Here is a 24,368-nt window from a genome sequence, read left to right as displayed (position 1 = left end):
TTCCACCTTTCCCTTTGGGTGTCCAGGGATGCACAGCAGCACTAAGTGAGGACAACTGGGGAACTTATTTCTCCAAAAATCTCTCTCGTTTCAGTCTCTAATGTGATCTTCACCAATTTTATCTCACAGTTCTCCTCTGCTCTTCTACCTCTTTGATACTTGGGAGACACATTCAGCCTCATTCCTTCCGAGATAGCAGTGAGATAGCACAGAATTGACAGAATGACCAGGCTGGAAAAGACCTTGAAGATCCATAGCAGTGAAAACAGCAGGTTGCTGCCATGTGTTTCTGAATTTTTACATTTCTGGTCCATGGGCCCAGATAAGAAAGCACGGCATGTTCTCACAAGCAGCTGGTGGCTGTTGCCATCAGGGCTTTGGCCTTGGAAGTGAAAATTTCCTTCTGCTGGTCAAGAAAACTGACAAATATGAGATTGTCTGGATCTGATGTACTAATAGCTCTAATAAAAATAGTCATACTGTGGGGATATAGATCTAAGTGCACAGTTCAGGGTAGGGAGACTCATGACATAGAAAATTAGATGGAATAAACCCCTCTTCCTACTCAGCCAAGGTCTACTGATTGTATTTGGAGTTGATGATGGTGGCCAACTCCACAGGAAAGCCATGAATTAGAGTTTCAAAAGCTGATTTGGTTTGAGAAGGTGCAATTCACCTAATTCAGCCCAAGTTCCTAATGTTGGTTTCTTCAATGACTACAGAGACATCTCTCTGCCTCTGTCACACTTACTCAAAGTTTACGCCTCATGTTCATCCACACAACAGAAGAAAACGGAGGATAAAAAAGCACAAAATTTAAGACAAAGATTTAATGATCTGCATTCCAGGGAAGAAGCAACTGGTAGGATGTAAGTTCATTCCCTGTGGTTCAGGCTGCCAAGAGCTCATATTCCAGCAGCACCTTCCCTTCAGCCAGCTAGCAGTGGTGTTTGCAGAACTTCTGATCTCAGAAAATGCTTTGGTGCTCCCCAGCTTTCCCTGTTGCAGCCAGAGCTTTCTCTGAATATACTTACATATTCCCTGCTTATTTTAAAGATACAGGTCTGAATTGAGCAATTAGAAACCTTTGAAAGATGTGCTCTTTATGAGACCAAGCTCACCCTCTATTTCACAGACTCTGCTTCTACACTGCAGTTAAAACCTCATAAAAATTAAAAGCATTTAAGTTTCTTGCTGACCCTCTGTACAGGAATGAGCTTTACCCAAAATGCATTCATCCTTTAATTCCCATTAAAATAAGAGAGTTAACGCAGCTGGAGTTTGGAGTTCAGCTCATGCATGCTCCATTTCTTTCAATTACCCTTTCATCAGAAATATTACATTAATCTGGCATAATTAAAAGTCTGAATTACATCACGGACTTTATTGAAACCTCAGTAATGCTAAAGAGGTAACAAAAATGATAGAAGAGATCAGCACCATGCGTCTGATTAGGCAGCTAATCAACATCCAGGTACTTCTTTCCTGGATTTACCATCTAGGAAAGGTCACTAATTAGAGACATAGTTATTAGTTTAGCCTTGATGTAGAACTTTGAAAAATATAAAATATTTTCATGTGCATGACTGGTTGATCTGTCATGGGTAGGTTTCAACTGCAGAAGTTTCAAAGTGTTCGCACCATGTGCCTATAAATTATTCTAAATTTCCCCCAAAATCTCATTAAATTTGAAGGAATATTCCCAAACAGATACCCTGTATTTTCATTACTGCAATTAAGAAATTTGGGCTTAATATCAGGTAGAGCAAACTGGTGATCTCACTGGCCACAACACCTTGGGGAAAAGTTTATAAAGACTCCAAAAGTAAATTAGTTTATCCTGAAAATTTGCAGCTTATAACATCACACGCAGTTTGTTTCTCATTTATGTGAGAAATTATTTGAAAGTTGTTAAGGATGGGAGAAGCACGGTGTGAAACGAGAATCTCATAATTGCACTCAGAGCTTTGGTGGGCTCTCGTAATTCAGTGCCAGGGTTTAACTGCAGGAGCTGTGTGGGAGCCCAGCACATCCCTCTGGCTGCCCTGGCTGTCTCCAGACCCTGGCACTAAAAAACAGCTGTGGCTTCCATTTTAGTCCATGGAAAAAACTGCCAACTCTGTATGAGGAATTACAAGCCACAAGGGTTTGAGTAGTGTGGTAGTTGAATTAACACAGGGTGAAAAAGTAGAATTTTAGGGTTTTCAATTTTTTTTTGAATGAGGGGTTCAAGGGGACAAGATGGAGGGATTTGGGCGTGTCCTGACCTTCTTCTCCTTCTTCTTGTCCTCCGTGTCTTGGTGCGATGGTGACACTTTTCTATTGGTTTAAGGTAGAGACACACTGTCCAACATAAATGATAGATATTTGTAGGTCTCAGATTCAGTCAAAAAGAGAAATGGAAAGTTTCTAACCAGGCAGAAGCCTGAGAATCTGTTGGAAAAGAATGTAAATAAGGTCCTTTATCTCTCTTGTTGTTCACATTGTTTACGGCTAAGTTCTACCACTGTGCGTCGTGCACTGTGCACCAATGGAGTGGGTTGTTTTTACTTCACCAATGGAATTGGCCTGGATGAAGCTCTGTATAAAGAGCGATGCATTTTGAAATAAATCAGAGTTTTACTCCCAGCCTTCTGATTCAGTCTCCTCATTCCTGTCCTGCCTCAACAGCGCCAGATATTGGCACCTTATTGCAAACACAGTACAGGTAGTTTTGGGTATAAAATGGAAGCACCACCCCAAGGGGGTGGGAGTGTGTCACAGACTGACCTGCTGGACAGACTGCAGCTCCTTGGGAAAGCATCTTATAGATAAGGGAAAATAAACAACCTTGAGAAGCCAACCCTGCACATTCTGACTTCTTCTTTGGCCACGCAGGCTGGGAAATGAGGACTTTTGCATTCTCGGGGTCACCTCAGCCTCCAGACCCCTGAGAGAGCTGAAACTCTGCCACGTGCTCTGCAGTCAGCCCAGACTGGCAGGGCAGAGGGGAAATGTGCCACCCGCAACTGCCCAGCCTGCACAGGGGGACACAGTCCTCTGCTGAGCTCATGTCACCTGTGTGACACCAGCAGAGGGTATTTCCCAGAGTGGCTCTCACACTGCTAAGTTATTATAATTATATTTATTATAATAATGTATTATTTCATTTTATTATTAGGAGACTGCAGTGGTAGATCCAAAGTAGGGCTGGTGGAAGCTAAAGTGCTTTTCTGAGCCTGGCAAGGGCACTGCTGAATCCTTGTCTGTGCATCCCCTCTTCCCTGTCAGGTACTCACACACACTCCCTGTGTAATGAGCTGTTCCTAAGATGTGCATAAAATAAACATTTTCTGAAAGAAAAGTTGCTCAGATGAAGCAAAATTCCGACTCTCCTTGCTTAGAAATTCAGAGCCATGTGCTTCCCTAGGTTTATCAGATAAAAAAAACATATTCTAATACAATTCCTGTTCTCCAGGGATACAAAGAATCTCACTGGGAGAGGGGGAGTTTTAGGGTAGAAAAGCCAAGATGTAATCCATTATTATTTTTTTTTTTTTAAACTGATGTGAATTTCAGTTGGAAACTTTGTCAAAGCAGTGTTGCCTTCACTTAAGCAATAGGGAATAAATGCTTCCTTAATTTCTCAATTCTGTCAAAACTAAACAATTGCAGAGGTGGCTGCCTGCAGCCTGCATGGATATTTTCCCATGCTCTAATCTGATAAATTGAATGGAATGGTTGAAAATATTCAACAAGTGAAATGAGTAAGTACACTTTTAAAATAGCAGCACTGAACAAGTCTGCTGATTTTTTTCATACGGATGCTGAAAATGAAATGCATCAACTGTAGCAGGGAGCCAACCTTTTAAAGGACTGGAAGCTGCTCAGGCAGGCAGAGCTCATCACTCACAGCAGCACAGCACAGGTTACCATCAGTTTTAAATAAGCAGAACATGAACAATCCAGACACATTCAGATCTGTAGGTACAGACTAAACCCAGCTTGAAATCCTAAATTAATAATCTGAAGAAATTCTTGTTGAGTAAAAGTAAAAACTAGAGTGAAGAATTATGCTTAGAAGCCACAGAAAAGGGAAAACCAAGCTAGAAAATTGGCCAGGTTTGGCTGTGTTGGTATCAACCTGCTCATTTCAAATTTTTTGAAGAACTGCTCCTAAAGGTGGCACTTACCTAAGCACCAATCAATGACCTACTCCTATTAATTATATTGATAAAGTGAGGCTTTAAGACCTCATCTAAAATACTCCAAACATTAATGGCCCTTTAAAGGGCTTTGGAAGTATCCACTGTGTATTACAGAAGCAAAGGCAGCATCATCAAACCTTTAGGCACCACAAATCTCCTCCTAATCTTTAATATCCTGCCCAAATCTGAATAGAAAGCTGCTTACATTGAGTTATTTGGATGTTATAGAGGGCAAAATAGGAAAGGAAGAGGAAAAACAGTCATAGGGAAAATAGCCAAGGACCAGACATGGTGAAAAGAAAGGGACATCCCACGGTATAATGACCATTAATTGCAGAAAAAAATACTTCAAATGGTCATGTATTCAGTGCCAGTTTTTAATCATAGGCCACTCCAGAGCAATTCTGATGATAACTATCTGAAATTCAATATTTATGTGGCTTTAAGAAGTTGTTCAGAAAAGAAATACAAAAATGTTATGCATCAACAATTACTGTGAAGTACTGTTGAGAGAATGAAAACATAAAAGCGTTCACTTGAATTCCCAGCACTAAATGGGCTCTCAAACCAATATTTTTGAATGTCCCTTTCATGCCTCCAGAATGACCATCAGCAATAATATTGCAGCTCTTGGGGAAGGAGCTGCATTTGCTGCTGACGTTGCTCCCTTCTGCATTCCAACCACACATCTTCTAAACTGCCCTGTTTGTTCACCTCTGCACTTCTGGAACGTGTTTGAAATCTGTGTAAAATGCCATTTCCCACCTAATTGACTCAATAAAACGGAGTGTTATTAAGCACATTTCAATGTACACCATTGCAATATGGTGATGTGTAATTTGGGGGCATTTCTATTTGTCTTGCCTGGTGTACAAACATCCTGTCCTCAATTATGGACATCCATATGGATTTCTGGGCCATTTCAAGCCCCATTAACTTTAGGTGGGCTCCCAAACTGCACAATATGTTGCATAGCTGGAAAACCTGAACAGAAATCAGAAGAATGGACACAGCTCTGTGTTAAAAGTGAGATTCAAGTCAAGGCTGGCTCAAATTGAAGCAGCCCTTTAATCCCCAAACCATCCTTTCCTTAAAAATCAACCAAAATCTTTAGGGACACAAATAAAAATGGTGTTTTTCTCATACAGGCACTTGAGAAAACATCTATTTCAGTGATATTTAGCTGCAATAATAATAATAATAATAATATTAATGTGGACCAAAGCATCTGTATAAAAGGCAGTGAGTGATAGTGGATACTGCTGTTGGTATTTGGTTTAGGAAGTGAGATTTACACCACTGGAACTCACTAAACATCAGCAATCTCCAATTACTTGGAGATCAAAATTTAGGTGATATTTTAGGTACCTACATGGTTGTGCTCTCGCATGAGAATGCAACTCAAATTAGAGAAGTGAAAAAAAAAAAAAAAAAAAGCCAAACAACCACCTCAGTAAAGATAATTTAGTTTTTGCAATTCTAGCCAAAATAGGAATATTTCACTTCTCAGAAATGGGAAAATGTATCTTGCAGACTTCCTTAGTCTTTTTAATTAAACTGATCTTTTTTTAAAACTTATTTAAAAACAAACTGCTCTGAAAAGTAGAAAATTGCTGGAGAAGATTAAAAGGTGTTAAGACAATCTAAAATGTAAAAGGGAACAACCAAACCCAACCAACAAAACAAAGAAACAAACAAGAACTATTAGTTTTAGCAAATTCACCTATTGGGAACCCTTCCTCCGATCCTTCCTCTGGAACTGGGTTGAACAGGGATGAACCTTTTCCTATTTTTCCTGAGAAAACCTAAAATCTCTACTGGAAAAACTGAACTGTTGAGCCCTGAAGCAAAAAAGCAACCTGATTGCTTAAAACTAAGCCAAGAAATTCAAAATAAAGGCTGAAAAGTGGGAATGTGCAGGTAACAAATCTGCACAGGGAATGGAACGAGCAGTGACCTTAAAGGTCTGTTCCATTTGGAAGCTGCTCTGATTTGTCTTGTTCTGGTGCCTTTCAGGAACGCTTTGTTTCACTTTTCAGCCATTTGATGTTCCTGCACAAATAACATGGGGTAAACAAGAGATACAGGAGCTGCTGTTGCTTTGAAAAATGAGCTGGGTGAGAGATAACACTGCAGGATTAACTCTGCCTGTCCAGCTCTATGGAAATTCAAACTACCACTTTCATATAAATTGGGGGTTTTTTTGGCTTTTTTTGGTTGTTGTTTGGTTGGTTTTTTGTTGTTGTTTTTGGGGTTTTTTTTTTGTAGTGTTTTAATAATAAACACATCATTTTCAAGGGATAAAAAAAGCCACCTGTATTTTCTCTATTGACCGTGCTGTTTCATTCCTCAAATCAGGGATAAAAAAAAAACCAATATAGTGAGGGACAGCCAGCACTAAATAGGAAAAGTTAGTGGAAATTACTAGGAAATTAAATTCAGGAGTATCTCTAAGGCTTCTTTGCAATTGCAGCACAGACTTTTGTGTGAGTCTCTGTTTTTCAAACACACCTGAGGCCTTTCACCCTGACTTTTAACAAATTAATTGAAATGTAGAGACCTCCAGCTTATTTAATTTCTTTAAGAAGGCATTTCCCCACTCATCTGGTGCCTCACTTTCTGTTCAGAATAATTCAGCACTTCCCTTATTTCAGCTCAAGTCAACTTGCAGCTTTGTAGTCCACGGGCCAGGTGAACCAAAAAAGCTTCTCATCCATGATTGATAGTCAAAAAAGAGAATTTTTTTTTTTATTCAATATGAAGTGTTTGAATCCCAGTCTTTTTATAACAAGGAAATTTAAGTAAAATATTAGTAACACGACTATTGTGCCTTTGGTTGTTCTTTTATTCCCTTCATTCCACACATTTGACTCTAACGTGGTCTTTTATGTTGGTAGAATATAAAAGAAGATATGAAATGCAATTACTATTCTATGATTATGCAATTAAGTGAAATAGTTATTATAAAATCAAAAGCCCAGAATTCAAATACTCCTTTAAATACTAATAATAATATAAATAATTTGTAATAATAGATCTAAAGCTTAGTTCTGCCAGTCAGAGTGATTCTTTCTCAGTATCCCACAGGGCCTGAGGGAGATGTTTTTGCTGATTTTGTTATGGCAACATGCACAAATTTATTTTTTGCTTGTTTTCCTTTGTTATCCCTCATCCTTGTGGGATGTTGTAGCTGCTCTCTCACTGAAAACATTGAGGAGCCTTCCAGAGGGAGCCTGTCTGTAATTCTGGCTGTGGTGAGGATCCCTTTTTGACATGAATTCTGAGCAGATTCTGATTGCTGTAGCTCTCCTCCCTGACCAGGAACCCAGGAATTTTTTTTTCCATGTTTTTTCCTCAATGTGAACTACTAAAATCTGAGTTCTGTCTGAATATTTGGCCCTGTCTTGTCTCCAGTAACAGCAAGGAAAAGCTGACAGAGGACAAAATGCCATTACATGAAGTCTCATCTTAAACACAGTCTGCTTTAGTGACAAGTCAGTGACATTATTCTTTCCAATATTTGTCACCATCACCTATCATAACTTTGGAAACTCTGCCTGTCCACTCTCCACCATTCCAGCTTGACCTCAGTAAATCCCAGTGGTAATTAGCACAAAAGTCACACAAAGATGCTCCTTTTCCCAACTCTGTGTTCATCATCTTTTCATTCCACCTCATTGTTTTGTTGCGCAAATCTGCCCATCAATTTTGGCATCTCATATTTTCTATTTCTGGCTGCCAGGAACTCCTAATTTTTTCTTGTTCCAGCTATATCTGCCTCCCCAGGGGTGTCTGGGCAATGGTGCAGCCTGTATCCCATTATCCCTCAATATAGTGAGCACAGTGGGATACTCCAGAACGGGAGGAGCTGCTGGGTTTTGCATCCATTTCAGTTTTAATCAGGCTCTTCACTTGTGTGCTCAGACACTTCAGAAATCTGCCACATCTGACTTCTTTCATGATTTACGAAGGAGGCACATAGTCTAAGTATAGATAATAATTGCACCATTTAAATGATAATACCAAGATGTTTTCTACAGGAAAGATATTCATGCAGGGCTCTTTTACCACGAGCAGCTCTTTGAGAGGGCTATCCATCCTCACACCAGATGTCAAATACAAAAAGAAATACTTTGGCATGAGTTACAAAGTTCATTTGACTGAAGGATTTACCTCCCAGGAACAAGAGCCTCATAAAACACAAACACTGTGAGCAAAGCGAGCCACGTAAGGGTTTTTGCTAAAATTAAACCCATAACTTGCCACTAGAAATGGGACGTTTCATCTGTTCAATAAGCACTAAAGTTCTCTTTGTTTTTATGGCATCATAATCTTTGATTACTCTGATAAATATTTGGACTATACAAAACATTGCAATGGAGCTAATCACAGTTATAAAAAAAATCTGTGTGTGGAAATGAATTGGGAACGGGTTGATAGCAGCACATTTCAGAGAAGTTCAAACACAGAACCACATTATTTTAACAGGCTCCCAGCCTCATTCCTTCCTGTCTCCAGGCAGTCGTTCACACCTGAGGAAAATGCTCAGGGGAGTTGTGGTGCTGAGTTGCATAGGCATGGCTGGGGAGCAGCTCCAGAGCTGGATTGGCAGCCATGGAACACCCTTGGGATGCCCTTGGGGTGTATTCCACCCACAGCTGAGCTGGACAAGACCTCTAGCCAAGAACAGCAACTCCAAAAGTGCTTTCCAATACTTAAAACTGGCTTTATAATTCAACCTAAGGAAAATTATCAGACTTCTTGGTGCGGGCTGTAAAGAATCAACATGAAAATGGCAACTTTCCAAAGCAAAAAGCTTTTCCCTATCTCATTGTATTCTGAGCAGATGAATTAATGTAAATAAAGTTCAAGTGCAAATCACATCAGATAAGAAAGTAATTCCAGTGGTGAAAGTCATGCCTGGTGTAGCAGCAGCAACATTTATGAAGTGGCAACAAGAATATATTTGAATCAATGGGCTGCATATTTATATCACTGCTGCAATAGTGTCACACCCTGTCAAATATTTTTAACATATTACTCCTAACAGCTGAAGTTTGCATTTGGTTCCAGGAGACTAAACCCAGCCCAGCTGAACCAAAGCCAAAGCAGATACTTTAGATGTCACTGATTGAGACTGAGAACAGGAATTTGCACTTAGCATTTATATAGTCCTTTTCATCTTCAAAGAGCATCACAAACATTAGCTGGTACCAGCTCGCTCACAACGACCTTCACGCCAAGCTTTTGGGATAAAAAGAGAAGAAAACAGGGACAGGATGTGTGTTCAAGCACACACCAAGCCTCAGATGTGGAAAGGATCTCTGCCTTGACCTCTCCCCTGCCTCCTGGCATATTTTCTCTCATGGGGAATCCAAAACCTTTCACCATGGCTCAAGTTTGAAGTCGCCATACAAGGGATTCTGTTAATATAAGATGAAGGTAACAGTCCTTAAATAATAGATTTACTGTAATAGTTGTAGGATACAGCTATTCCTTTGGAACAGATAGGAATTCAAAACTAACACTGCATCAAAAACTTTGCTGGCAGCTGTCACAGGACTACCCAGCGACACACCCTGTTTTAATTGTGAATTCTGTGGCTTTGAATTCCTACTTTTCAGTCATTCTGGGATTATTTTTTTTTTCCACTTCAAATTCAAGTTAGGAATTTTGTGAGTCTCATTTGGAAAGCTTTCTCAGAAACAGCAGAAATTTCCTTTACCTGTCAGTTTTCTCTGCCCTCCAACCCAGCCTGGCCATTTGATTATCAGCTCTGGGTGGTTCTAAACCCAGAATCTCAAATGAGTTCCTCATGTTCCAGTCACTTGCACATTTTATGTGGAGGAATAGATTGAAGCAGACAGGCCTCGTTTTCCTGGTGACCCAGAACAGCCATTGTTACAGGAACACCTTTAATCTCCTCTTTCTGAGTTTGAATCGAATTCAAAAGTGGGGAGAGATGAAAGCAAGCATTGCACAAATCTGCTACTACAGCTGGTACTTCTCAGTTTATCATATGTTAGCTCTGATTCCCTTTGATTCCTCTTAAAATTATTGCTTCTATTTCTTAATTTGACAATCAGGCATTCATTGCTTTTTTCGTTTGTTTTGTTTTGTTTTTTTAACTATTAAAAAGCCCCTTCCCCCCACCTTTCTCACAGCTATTTCCTCATGGAAAAAAGAACCCAAAATTACAGCATGATGATATCAATGTGTGAAGTTAACTCCTCCCTTGGAGGGTTTTCTGATGCAGAGTACCAAAACAACATTTCATTACTTACAGCTCAGCAAAAGACTTACAAAATAAACTGAGGAGTGAGAGGAGGATTAGGGTCAGGCTGATGTGGAGAGCATCAGCTGCACTGCAGTCCATTTTGGATTTCTTGCAGGTACACACTTGTAATCTCAGTTCTGTGGTGTTGGTCAGAGGCGGTTTTCCAGAATCTGTCACTGAGATGGGGATGTTGTAATTGGCCTTTTTCAGGTTCTGAAGCAGGATGACCTGGGCATGGGTATCTGCAAAGGATGAGGGGACAATTAACCAAATGTTGGTTGCTTGGTAGGGTGAAGGAGTCTGCAAGCAACATCAGACATGCCAGTTAGTGATGGAAATCAGGAAGACAATGAGAATACACTAAGAAAAATAACAAAATAATTGAATTGGAGGGAAGAGACAGTACTGAAATTCTTTCATGGGCTGAAATCTAATTACAAGCTTATTCCAAACCCCACCAAAAGAAAGTCTTGTAAGAACCCCTTTTGTTTAAATACATTATTTGGTCTGCAAATTATTGGCAGAAGTTGCCTGTGAAAGCTAATATACTAATAAAATGTTAGGGCACATCACTCCCAAAACAAGAAGATAATAAATTTACTTGCCAAAAGGATAAAATAACCCTTCTTGCCAGGAAGTACAGGCAAAGCTGCTGAACCACTTCCTCAATTTCCCTGAGAGGGCAGGGAAGGGAAGTAAAGCTCCTTCCAGAGCACAGATCTGCTCCACCGGGGGCTCAGGGCCACAGCAGCTCTTGGCACCAGGTGGGTGTGAAAATTCCTCCAGGGTGTGACAGAGGGGTGGTTTGATGTTTGGAGAATAGCCAAGAAAACAGCTCCTCCCCTTTGTCCTGCAGGCAGGTACAGCCATCACATCCATCTCTAGTTTTCTCTAAGGCTATGACATGAACTAAAATATTGGAGAGTGCCAGAGAAAAATAATACATTCCAGAAAAAAAAACCAAAACAAAACAGGAATAACCTACATTAAGAAGAAAGGTTGTACTTTGTGCCCACAATTTGACATACAAACCTACTGCAATCTCATGATCCTCTTACCAATTGTGTAAGGTCCCAGTGCATTGGGATGTTTTATTTGTGAAGAGTTTAAATACTTTAAAAAAGCTTTTCTTTTCTATTGCTAAAGCCCACGAAAAACTTCCATCCTGTCCTATAGCAAAGCCTCGTGCACCTCCTGCAAACCAATTGTGTGCCATGTGGTGCAGTAATCTTCACAAAATTATCAGTCATTAGTAGCCCCTGATTAATGAAGAAATTGAGAGAAGAAAGTTCAGCCAACACAAGAAGAGAAGTTTCAGGTTTCAGAAGAGCTGTGTCCCACAGGCAGCTGGTCCAGCAGCCCCAGCACAGGGAAAAGCAGCAGCAGTGGGTCCATCCTACAGAACTGTCAGGCAAAACCCCTCCTAAATTCCCCCAGTGCCTCAGGAGGAGTACCCTGGGACAGAGGAGAGGGAGGAATAAATTCACAAAAATCCAAATTACAGCCTTACTGTTAAGCCTGTTGATTCTCCACAACTTTTCTGGGCCAGATTGCTTGCTGAGCTCGAATTTGAATGGATCTGTGTTGGGATGAAGGTCTTTGTCTGATGCTCCTAGAACCACTACCCTGAGATCTTTTGCATCGTCACAAACTTTTGCCAGCGTTGGATAAAGGGATGGGACGTTGTCATTGACATCCTCCAAGGTGATGTGCAAAGTTCCTGTACCTGTAGCAGGAGGGTTGCCTATAGGAAAAAAAAACAAACATCTGTTTATTAAATCACATTTCCATAAATTCTCGCTCCTATTTGCACCTGCAGGCTTGCAAAGGGAAATAATTTTTATTGTTCTTACCTCTTTTATATGGAAATTATTGCTTAAAAAACCTGATGAGTCACACTTGTAAATTCATTGCTGATTTTCAGAATGAAGCCTGTCTGATTCTCTACAGTATGGAAAATTATTCTAAGGAAACCTCTGGGAGAGGAATATTTTGAAGTTAAAATGAGAGTAGGACATGAATAGATATCTGGAACAGAATCTGTTCATCAGCACACACTGAGAGAAACATACTGGGAACCATCCCCCAGACAGATAGCAGAGGATTAAAAGAATGAAGAATAAGGCAAGTGAGAGGAAAAGGAGGCAGGAGCCAGGTTGTGGGGTGGGAGCCCAGAAGCAGAACAGGACCAGATCATTCCTAACAGCCCTGAGGGCCACGTGCAGCCCTGTCAGCAGCACTGAAAGCTGCCAGAGGCAGCTCTGGGAAATGAGATGGGTTATTTACCCCGTGCTAGCAGTGCTTTCAAACCTGCCAGAATGATTTGCCAGCCCTGACCCCAGAGCCAGCTGCAGAGGTGAGGCTGCTGCTCATTCACCGCCCCAAGGCTCTGTGCCAGGGCTGGCAGTGACAAACCAGCCCCGCTGGCACGGGGGAGCTGGGAGGGCAAAATTTGCCTGCTGGGACCAGCACCTCATTTCTAGGGCTGACCCAGGAGCTGACAAGTGGTAATGACTTCCAGTCAGTGCAGAGGTGTGCCGTGCTGAGCATACACTAAGACAATGAGAATACACTAAGAAAAATAGCAAAACAATTGAATTGGAGGGAAGAGACAGTACTGAAATTCTTTCATGGGCTGAAATCTATTTACAAGCGTATTCCAAACCCCACCAAAAGAAAGTCTTGTAAGAACCCCTTTTGTTTAAATACATTATTTGGTCTGCAAATTATTGGCAGAAGCTGCCTGTGAAATCTAATAAACTAATAAAATGCTAGGGTATGCCAGCTCCCTTTGGCACCCCCTGAAAATCACCTCAAAGTTTTCTGAGAGCACATTTTGTCCTTTATTGTGGCTGGCACTTAACGAGGTCTCATCTGAAATGCTGCACTTGTGGGTTATTTATTCCTCTTTTTTTTTTTTTTTTTTTTTTTTTTTTTTTTTTTTCCCTGGTTTAGCACAGGGAAATGTGATCCCTGCATTTCCCTGAGCAGGAACAGTCTTACAAGTCATGAGTAATACAGCACTTTAGTTTCTAACCAGGCAGAAGCCTGAGAAACTGCTGAGAAGAATGTAAATAAGATTCTTTACCTCTCTATTTTTTCACATTGTTTATAGTTAGGTTCACTGCACACCAATAGGTGAGATGTTTTCACTTCAGGACCAATGGAGTTGGTCTGCACAAAGCTCTGTATAAAGAGCGATATATTTTGAAATAAATCAGAGTTCTATGCTCTTGCCTTCTGAACAGAGTCTCTTCATTCCCACCCTGCCTCAACAGCATCAAATAATTTACATTTTTAACCTAACAACTAACTACTTGTGACTCATAATGTGGACTTTTTTATTTAATTACACAATACTATTTAAACCTATGAGGAAGAAAGTAAAGAAGAAGGTAAAGAAGAAGGGCTAGTCTCTGCTTTAAAACTTCTATTTTGTTTTATATATATTACTATATTCTGAAACTTTAAACTCTGCGTTTTCTACTATGTGATATTACACACTTCTATTCAAACTACACACTCATAGCCTTAGTTCTATTATTTAATTTTGGAAGCTTTATGACTTCAGGGTTCTCCTGGGGGTCAGTGCCTGCTAGCACAGAAAGTCTGAAGTTCTCAGTGACCAGGGTTCCAAGAGAAGCCCTTCCCAGAATGGATCCAAGGTGCTGCAGTTACCTGTGCAGCCCCAGGGCGAGGTGCCACAGCTCTGCCAGCCCAGCCCTGCAAGAGATGCCCTTCAGCACAGACCCCTGCCCACAGCAGCCACATAACCTGGGCTCTAGACAGCTATCCACAGCAGATTTTAATAAACCGAATTATTGCTGTGCTGGGAGAGCATCCCAAGGCAGAAGCAAGTACCCCGTGGTCTGGATCTGATAAACTGCAGCCTGCAGCAGAATGCAATTAGTCCTTTCAATAACAAATGTTACTAATGGTGACACTTCATCTGTTTCCTGCGAGCAGAAATGCATCACAAAGGCAGAACGTTCATCCTTCTCCAGCCTTGCCCTCCCTTCTCATCTCACACTTTGTCATCAGAAGGGTTAGGCTTGAGTTCTTTTTAATGAAAAAGAAACTATTTTTCACTTTTTATTGGACTAATTGAATTTACAGAAAGACTCCTATACACTTTTTGTTCTTGATATATTATTAAGTAAAGTCATATGGCAGAATGGATGAAAAGACATTCTAGTATTTGAAATATGATCATAAAAGCCAGCCTTTCATGCACTTAATTAAACTGCTGTCTTTAATTTTGAATGCATTATTTCCACATTGGACTGATAATGTCTTATGCACTGCCCTTCTTATCTTTCTCTGAAGTCAGTAATATTAAAATCTGCCTTTTGAAATGAAAAAGCCAACAGCTTTATGGATGTCCTGCTATTTTGTCACACACAGATATGGCTGCGTTCTCCCTGCTGTGCAAATGTTTCACTCTTTGTATGGTTCAGGAGCTGGGCAAATATTACACACAAAAAAAAAGAGTGGAAGGAAATTGCCTCTGTCCATTTCAATGACTTATTCTCTGCTTGGTTTATTTATAATGATTTAAACAAAAATCTTTCATTGATTTATGAAGACCTCCAAAAGAAAAGCAAGCAAATGTCAGGTCATAAACTGGAGCTTGTTAACACACGTCATAAAAATGTAACACGAAATGAATCAAGAAAAAATGGTCACAACTCATCCACTGGGAATATATGACTTTCATAAATTTGATGGTATTATGCTGTTGAAATAATTCAAAATCCCATGATCTCCAGACGCCTTTGATTTTGAAAGGAAAGTTACCCACAGAATATTTTAATTCTGAAGTAAAACTCTCAATTTGTATTGTCAAACCTTGTGGCAGAAAGTAGAATTAATGAGCAGAGCAAGACCTAAAGGGCCCAACGATCCTGGGGAGAAGCTTTTCCAAGGACCCACTGACCAGAACTGGCCATCCTTCCTGAGGATGAACACTTGAAATATTTGAGCCCTTAGAGCCCTTGGGGACAGAGAGAATTCCAAACTCCCAGAAGTGGCACATCCAGGAATATACCATGGCAATCATAGGAGTGAAACAGCATCACTGGTTTGTGTAAAAGCTGCAGAAACAGAGACTGAAGGATGGAGAATTTCACAGTGAAACAAAGTGAAAACTTGGTGGTGAACTGACTCTCCAATGCAAGGGGCTGCTACCAGGAAATGTGGATTTTAAATTGGATTTTAGTGCTGCCGGCATAAATGACCATGTTGCTACTGCCAGTTGAAAAAAATTTGTTTGAAAATAAATGTTGTAGAAAAACATACTTTGTATACTTTTAATGATTGAATATTAATGAAAAGCTGAACAGAATTGTTGCCCTGATTTTTAAAAGCGTTAAGGTTTTTATAGTTTTTTTGGAAGTTTTAAAGTTCTTTTAAAAGTTTCTATGCCTTCTAATGTTTAGCTATTTCTACTAGAGTTCTCACACACTGTTAATGTAAATAATTATTGTTTTACTTTCTTCTTTGTAAGAAAAGAGAATTGAGAGACAGTTTGACCAGTGTGGTTGGAGAAGTAGCAATTTCATCCTCCAATCCACTCTCACTTTTAGAATTCTATATATTGTGAAGTCAGAAATAAAATTAACACTTTTCCTCTTTTAAACTTGCCAAGCTTTTATTTACTCATTTTGTATCCAATAGCGACACAGAATATCAGAATTCTTGGAGTAAAGTCTCATGACTTCCACACTGCTCTTCAAACAAGGACAGTGCTTTTCTAATGATGCTTTCTAACGATGGTGCTCTGAGAATCTAGACACAAATTTCTGTCTCATCCCTCACAGTGGGTTTTTTTTCCCCTCCATATGTTGTTTTTCTGCTCAGAAGATCTGTGTGCTCGGTGCCTTGGCAGCAGTCCCCTCCTGCAGACAGCCCCGTTCCTCTGCATCCCATGGGCAGGGTGAGCTCCACCAACATCAGCCATGTTGCCCTGATTTTTGAAAGTGTTTTCTTTCATAGTTCTTTTGAAAGTTTTAAAGTTCTCATAAAACTTCTTTAGCCTTCTGATGACGTTTCCATATTTCTACTGGAGTTCTCACACACTGTTCATGCAAATAATGATTGTTTTGCATTCTTTGTGAGAAGAAAGAATTGATGGGCTGTTGGTTTGAGCAGTGTGGTTGGAGAAGTGGCAATTTCATCCTCCAATCCACTCTCACTTTTGGAATTCTATATATTGTGAGGTCAGAAATAAAACTGGCTCTTTTTCTCTCTTGAACTCACCCAGCTTCTCTGTACTCATTTAATGTCCAACAGCAGCACAGCCAAAACAAATGGAACCAGGAGAGGGGGAAGGCACCAAAATCTGGGTGTGCTGCTCACAGAACTGCCCTCCTCAAAGCCATACGCTGCCATTTTGTCCCTAATTCCCCATAAACTCAAATTTCCTATGCATTTTCCATCTATATTAACATACAGATGATTTGTAAAAGATAGAAAAATAAAGATATAAAAGATATAAAGTTAATACATATAATTAATAATGAATTAATATATAAAGTAAATATATAAAATATAAAGAAATATAAAATATATAAAATAAAAAGTATATTATACATCTATTTATAATACATATAATATATTATGTAGTAAATATATAAAAATATAGCAAACATAATATATAATAATAGAAAATAATAAATAGAATATATAATATGTAAGTATAATACATATAAGTAAATAGAATATAAATAAATAGAATCATATAGTAAATCTCAAATATATTAATAAAGATGTATTATATATTTAAATGTAATATATAAAATAGATATTATATATAGTAAATATTGAATATATGTATATAAAATATGAAATAAAAATAATATATTATGTATTTATATAGAATATATATTATATATAGTATATATAAAATATCTTTATATAAAATATGTAAAATAAAAAAATATCTGTGTGTGACACAATGGCAGGACATCCATAATGCTGCTGTCTTCTTCCAAAGTTACAACCCTTCATTCATCCCCTCAAATAATATATTCAGCTCCTGTTTTTGAGTAATTACATTTCAAAAGAGCACAGCTCTTTCAGCATATCAAATTGCTACTGACATATGCCATCCGTCTTAAATACTGTTTTCAACATTCTAATTTCTTTTTCGAATCATGAGTCCATGATGACAAATTAAAACAATATTTTCGTGCCATTCATATTTTACTGAAATATAAAACAGCACGAAAAGGATGAGTCTTCAATTTATTTTCTCTTTTCAATTAATACTGCAATTAAGATAAGGGGTATAAAACTGGCTTAATTGGGTTGCCATGGTAACTAATTGCCTGATTTCTTCAAAAATAGAGTGTTTTAGGTGGAATCAATCTATGGTAATTGAATTATGTACATCATGGAGTGAAAAGACAGGTTAGATACATGTCAGGGAAAGTTCTAATTGCAAAGTGCCACACAACTCTTTGCTACTCCAGCTTTTTCTAGGGCCTGTGTATTACTGTTTGTGGGAACTCAAAATGTCCCTCAGACATTTTTGGATGTTCCAGACCCAGGTCAGAAGCATTTTAGACCCTGGCACAGCTGCAAACAGCTGGGATTTTGGGTTTGAACAATGGAATGATTTACCAACCTTGCAGGAAGAACAAGAAGTCACAAAAGTTTAGATATTAGAGTAGAAGTAGTCACAAAGTAGAGGGAAGAATTTCTGAGTGCTGTACAGGGGGGTTTTGCTTTTGTACATGGGGGTCAGAGATTTTAAGATGGATTTGGGATTTGGGCCTGCCCTGTTCTCCTCTTCCTTCTTCCTTACCTCCATGCTCTTGGTGATGTTGGCACTCACAGATCGGTTTAGAGTAGAAAAGCACCATTTAATATAGGTAATAGGTATTGGGGGAAAACTGTAACCATGTCACACGTAATGTCCCATATAAAAGAGAGCAGCAGCCCTGGGTGGGAGAGAAGAAGCAGTCGGGGTCAGAGAGGATGTCAGGGTGTGTGTGTGCCTCTGCCTGAGCTGTGAGCAAACCACAGCAGCCCCAGAAGAAAATCTTTTAGATAATTTGCAATAAACTGCCTTGAGACCGGACAACAGAGACTGCTGAGCCTTTCTTTGGAAGCTCGGGCTGGAGGAGAGCAACTGTTCATCACACAGAGGACAGAATAATAAGTTTTCTTTCTAATGATTAGCAGTGCCAAGACCTGCACAATAAATGGGATTCAAAATTGTTTGGGATCAGCTGCTCCTCAGAAACATGGCAAAAGTGAAAACTAGACCTTGATTCACCATTCCTTCATTTTGCTCAGGATAAATGAAACAGTGCCACAGCTCACAGGGGAAGCTGGCCACAGCCAGAGAAGCAAGCTCCAAGTTGCTTTTTTCTCAAACTGCCAGTGCAGGTCAAGGCAAACCCTGAACTCACAATTAAAATTACTTTAAATGATGTTTATTCTCTTTGTTTAATGCAGCTGAAGTTCTCATAGTCCCAATTTTTGCCTCAGTAGCTCCCTGGTGACAGGAATGGCAGGGAAGGAAGGTGGAATGCTCACACTGGCTTTAGGTACCACTGGGGTGGCATCCAACCACTCCAAAAAATTGAAATCCAACTTCAGTTTGCATTTAACCCAACCAGCAAGATTAGTGTGTCATTATTTGTCAACATAGGTGGGTTTTCCATGAGTTAAGCAACCAAATATACCCAAAGATTTTGTTTTTAAAGAGATAAAAAAAGGCTACAAAATGGGATATTAATTCCACAAAAAAGAGTTATTTAATAAATAGATTCTTGCACAAATAAGTTAAATCTGGGGATAAAATTATTCATGACACTAAAAGGAAATAGAGAAACTAATTTTATCTTTTAAAGATTTCACACATTTTCCAAGTAGTTTTTAGCTTCACCTCCAGCCATGGTTTCTCCTCCCTTACTTTTTCTAGACTGTGACTCAAATTCTCAGAATACAGGGGAGGAAAAAAAGACCTTTCCTGGAGAGCTTCTAGCATGGCTGAATGAGGAAAACATACAGTGTTCTGCTTTGTGATCCTCATCCCAAATTCAGTGAACAATAGGATCCGCAGGATGACACCACAGAGCCCGTTTGGAAGGTCTGTTCCACCCAGGTTTCTCCAGCCCAAATGATTTCTTCTCTCATGGAATGAGCAAAATTCCTTTTGGCAGAAAAGCTCCCAGTAATGTTGTGACACTGCACTGGGTTCAGTGGTTGGAGTGCTGAATAAAATGATCACCATTGTTGGCACTTTTGTTAATTGAATGAAACCTCTGATGTTTCCCAAGTTTGCATAGACCTGACTTTGCCCCATTATCAGCTCATTCTCAGATTAAACACAGTTCATGACACTTTAATGTGTTAACTCTGCTGCATGGTATTTCCTACCAGTGTTTAATTTCTTCCTTAATAGGCCAGAGACTCTATGGTCACACAGGTCTTTAATAAAAAGTTTTCAAATTCTAAAGACACTGCGTTGACCTTTTACTGAAATCAAATGTACTGAGAAAATTAGGATATTTCTTCCAAAAAGTCCTTTTTAAAGTGTAATACACCCCCATAAATGTCAAAATTTATTATCTATAAATTAACACTGTTTCCATCAAATTTGCTAGTACACATTGTTTCAAGTGTGCTTGGGAAGATACAGGAACCGTTTAGATCAGGAATAACATAATTCATACTTTACCACCTTTAGCTGCAGTTAATTTGATAATGCTGAGAAATAATATTATAAAGGTCAAAAAGAATCTCATAAAGAGCTAACTTATTTCCTGCAGTGGCGTGACTCCATTTTCTATGCCCCTTTCATTGTTCCTGCCTACTGGTAAGGTGATATCCCAAAAAAAGATAAAGATGTGACAGATTTATACAAAGAAACACCAAGCACAAAGCTCCAGGTTTTACTTGTGACAGAAATATCCAACATCTTACAGATTAAAAAAAATGCCCTGGCACTTGCTCCGTGCACTGAAGTGTAATAACTAAAGGAGTCAGGTGGAACTGGTGACAGATTCTGCACTGACATCAGCAAAACGGGGTGGAAAAAGGATCACTGTGGAGTTTCTCTGCAGCTGTGTCCACTCTGCCCCCGGACAGCAGTCCAATGTAAGCTCATTTTATAAAGAGGTGAGCATGAAACAAAACCTTTTCTGTAAGCATGCCAACCGTAATGGTGTGAACACTAAATAATATTTGTATTTATGTTTTAGAATATGGCTCATGCACCTCAGCAATGGCTAAGGCACAAGGCTTTATGTGATGTTAGAGCCATTCACTATAAATTCTGTCCAAGATTAGCACAGATCTTGCAGTGCCTGCTCTGCTGGGAGCTGCTCTGGGTGCCAATTGCCATTGCTGGGCTGTGCCCTGGGCACTACCTGAGCCCTCTGTACTTCCAGGAAAGGGAAGGAAAGCCTGTGGCAGCTCAGACTTTCTCAGTGCTCGTGCCAGCACATCTCAGGTTTGACTCAGAGATAAGGTGAGAGGCCAAAGGAAACAAAAACCTCCACTGGATGCTTTTGAAGAAAGAATTTCTGCTAAAGTATTTCTTTTTTCCTCTCCTTTTTTTTCACCACAAGTTGCTTAGCCCAAGCAAATGACTTGTTCTATTGGAAATGCCTCTAAATTTTCACTTTATTACCCTATTTCATTTGGCAGTTCTTAATCCTACTTTTGGCTGCCCTCTCACTGAGAAGTCCCAGGCATATTCACTGGTATTAGACAGGCTCCACTTATTAACCTGAAGAGAGAGGTCTGCAGTCGAATGCTGCTCTAAAGTGATGCAGATAGTTACGTTCAATCTGATTTTCCCCCTTTTAAAGTTAACATAACCTTCTTTAAGAGTCCTGAAATAATTCTGTATTCATTTCATGTCATTTTCCCACAATTTGGTTTCTCATCTAACGCTGTATTTCAAGTTGGACATTAGCTCTGATGGTTGCAGAGATAAAGTGGGTCTCCCAGCTGTGCTGGATCACAGTGTCAGCCTGGAAACAAATTTGGGAAGACTTCCCAGGGATGCTGTCAGTCCCAGTAATCCCTGCAGAGGACAAGGCAGACCCCCAACCTGTTGAGATCAACTCTAAAACTTCCTCGGCTGTTTTAGCCAGAGCAATTCATCCAGGCCAGCAGGAAATTTTCCCATTTCCCAGCCCATCTCTAAGCTGAATGTGCTCCCAAACTGCCTGGTAATTAATGCAGAGGTGATGCAGGGCACAAGGTTAATGTCAGCTAATGAAGTTCTGCTGTTTATTCCCACTGCCACGTGTGGCAGGGCTGCTCATGGCAGGAAAAGATCATTATTATCCCCTTAGCATGACAGTCCTAAGTGCACACGTGTGGTTGGCAATCATTGCATTCACAGGAGTCAATAATGCTGGAGAAGATGAACTCCTGCACTGACAGGGCTGCACAATCACAAATAAACACAATTACAGGAACTGCAATCAGGTGCTGCCTCAGAATCCCAAGTGAACAGGATTCCTGTTCTCTGCTGTTCAGCACAGCTTCCCCTTCTCTCATTTTTCCAGAATGGAAAAAAAAAAAATCTGAGAATTAAAAGCAGTGAAGTTCTGGGTTTAAAATAAATGAGCAGGCCAAAGTTGCAGCATAAAGGTGTCCCCTAAAATCCACTTTATTCAGGCTGGTTCCCACAGTCAAGAATAGTCATCTCTTTTCTCCATCTATGCTCTTTGACAATATCTGACTTCGCCTTTAAAACACAACTTTGTCCTTTGGGTAACCCCTCAGTAATATCCCAAATTTTTACTTTCATTGTGAGATGACATTTCCCAGTGCACCTGATTCTGAGATGCATTAAAAAAAGAAAAAAAATCCAATAGCAAGCAAACGACAGAAATATGTTTAGTGCTACATTTTCTCCCAGAAATTTCCTAAGGAAAATATGTATATTAATAAATAAGTAAATCATCTCCTCAGCAGAATTTTTTTCTGTTATACTTAAGGCAATATTTTTTTTCTCCTGTCAGGCCCTGCAAATGTTCCCTGAGTCATGTGCTTGCAAAAATGTAGAATTACTCTCTTAAAAAGAGCATTTTACAATTCATCACCAGGGCTAAACCAGCTGCAGCTGTGAAAAAGTGTTAGCATATTAGCTGTTATATTACAGGCAAATCTTTTATTTATTTTGTGCCTTTAGCTCAGGAGATTTGGAAGAGTCAGGATTTTCTCTTTCTTCCTCTGCTCTGAAGTCAGTCACTGAATTTTCCCTAGATAGCTTAATTTGGATTCTATTTGACAGGAGGAACTTTAGTACATACAATATGCAAAAACTGTTGCATTTTAACAAGAGTTTAGTTATGTTTTTATTGTCACTGTGACTGTATTGAATAGATTATAATCCAGCATATCAAGGATGAGTTGTTATTGGTATTAAAGTGCCTTGGGTATACTGACTGCTCAAATATTATGAAGAAATTAACTCGGATTAGGATGATTTATTACATTTCCAAGAATGTTTCCAGACTAATTGCACCTAGCATTACGACATAAATCTGTGAGGCATAAACCTAAATTAAAGCTGTAATAAATTTGAAGTTTTAAGTTAATTCCTCTTTCTTCTGGTTTCAAAGTGGTCTCTAATACATTTAGGTGGCCACACATAAAAGTGATGTAACACGTGGTTAATTTTACACGTGGGATGCCTTGTGAGGGCTGACCTAGAGCAGAGGCTGGGCAGAGTTACAGAATAAAGCAGGGATTTATTAAAGGATCTCCTCCATGGATCCACCTTGGGCAGCACCAGAGCCCAGCCAGGGCTGCACCCAAGATGAACCAAAATGGTCCCAAAAGGAACCCAAGATGAACCAAAATGGTCCCAAAATGAACCCAAGGTGAACAAAAATGGTCCCAAAATGAACCCAAGGTGAACCAAAATGGTCCCAAAATGAACCCAAGGTGAACCAAAGTGGCCCCAAAATGAACCCAAGATGAACCAAAATGGTCCCAAAATGAACCCAAGGTGAACCAAAACGCTCCCAAAATGCACGAGCGCTCCCGGGGCTCTCCCTGGGATCAGTTCTGCTCCATTGGCACCTTGGAGTTCATTCCCATTCCAGCTCCAGCCCATCAGTCCCACCCTGCTTGTTTTTCTCTCTCCAGCCCACGCTGTTTGTGCTCCTGGGCTGAGGTTTGGATCATTTGTCCTTGGTGCCCAGCTGGAGCAGGAATTGTTTTGTCTCCCTGCTCTGTGCACAGAGCTCAGCATCCCCTCATGTGAAGCCCAGACCCACACGCTAAAGCATCACAGAATGTGAAAAATAGAAAAGCAAAAACCTGAGGCATCACGTGCAGCCTTCAGAACAGAGCATTTCAAGCAGGAAATGAAGGATTTTAGCCCCAAGGTCACTCACCACTGTCGATGGCCAGGAACAGAGCAGTGTAGATGTTGTTGTGCACGAAGGGAGATTCCCTGTCCAGCACTGCCGTGGTGCCAATGGTGCCATTGGTGGGGTTGATTTCCAGCCACCCTGCTGGGTCCTTGTACACTGAATACCTGAACAGAAGTGAAGAAGTTGTTATCAAATATTGATCTGAACATCAAAAGAAAAAATGCATTGCTGCAGAGGAATCTGTCCGGGCACTCAGTGGCTTTCACAGTGGATTTCTTCATACTGCAAAAACACAATTTAAGCTTGTGCCTTGCCTTAGAGATAGCTCAGTGTTGTTAGAGGTTTGAGTCAATTCCTTTGGCTATATATATATTTGTCCCAAATTTTAGCAGATAAATCAATATTTAGGATGTTATATAGGACTGTGTTATACAGCTAGAACATTTCCAACGGGCCTCTGCTCTCACACTGACCTTATAGATCCTCTCACAGTTCTCCTTTTTCCAGACTCCAAATTCCAGCTGGACCAGAAGATGTATTTTTAATTTA

The 24,368-nt window shown here is 39.8% G+C and overlaps 1 protein-coding gene across 2 annotated transcripts in view; it reads right to left on the bottom strand.

Annotated features, from left to right (window-relative positions):
- The window catches only part of CDH13 (cadherin 13), a 462,820-nt gene that overhangs the window by 9,423 nt on the left and 429,029 nt on the right, over positions 1–24,368 (bottom strand). The window contains exons 11-13 of one of the 2 annotated variants that reach the window (XM_077786380.1): positions 23,841–23,983; positions 11,975–12,208; positions 10,491–10,706 (exon numbers count right to left, since the gene is read on the bottom strand). In XM_077786380.1, the coding sequence (XP_077642506.1) occupies positions 10,491–10,706; positions 11,975–12,208; positions 23,841–23,983 (593 nt within the window). Of the gene's footprint in view, positions 1–10,467; positions 10,707–11,974; positions 12,209–23,840; positions 23,984–24,368 lie in introns of those variants that run through there. The other variant, XM_077786379.1, reaches the window with a different exon arrangement.

Source organism: Lonchura striata, chromosome 13 (genome assembly GCF_046129695.1).
Source record: "Lonchura striata isolate bLonStr1 chromosome 13, bLonStr1.mat, whole genome shotgun sequence".
Lineage (NCBI taxonomy): Eukaryota > Metazoa > Chordata > Aves > Passeriformes > Estrildidae > Lonchura > Lonchura striata.
This window is presented reverse-complemented; position numbering and strand designations above follow the sequence as displayed.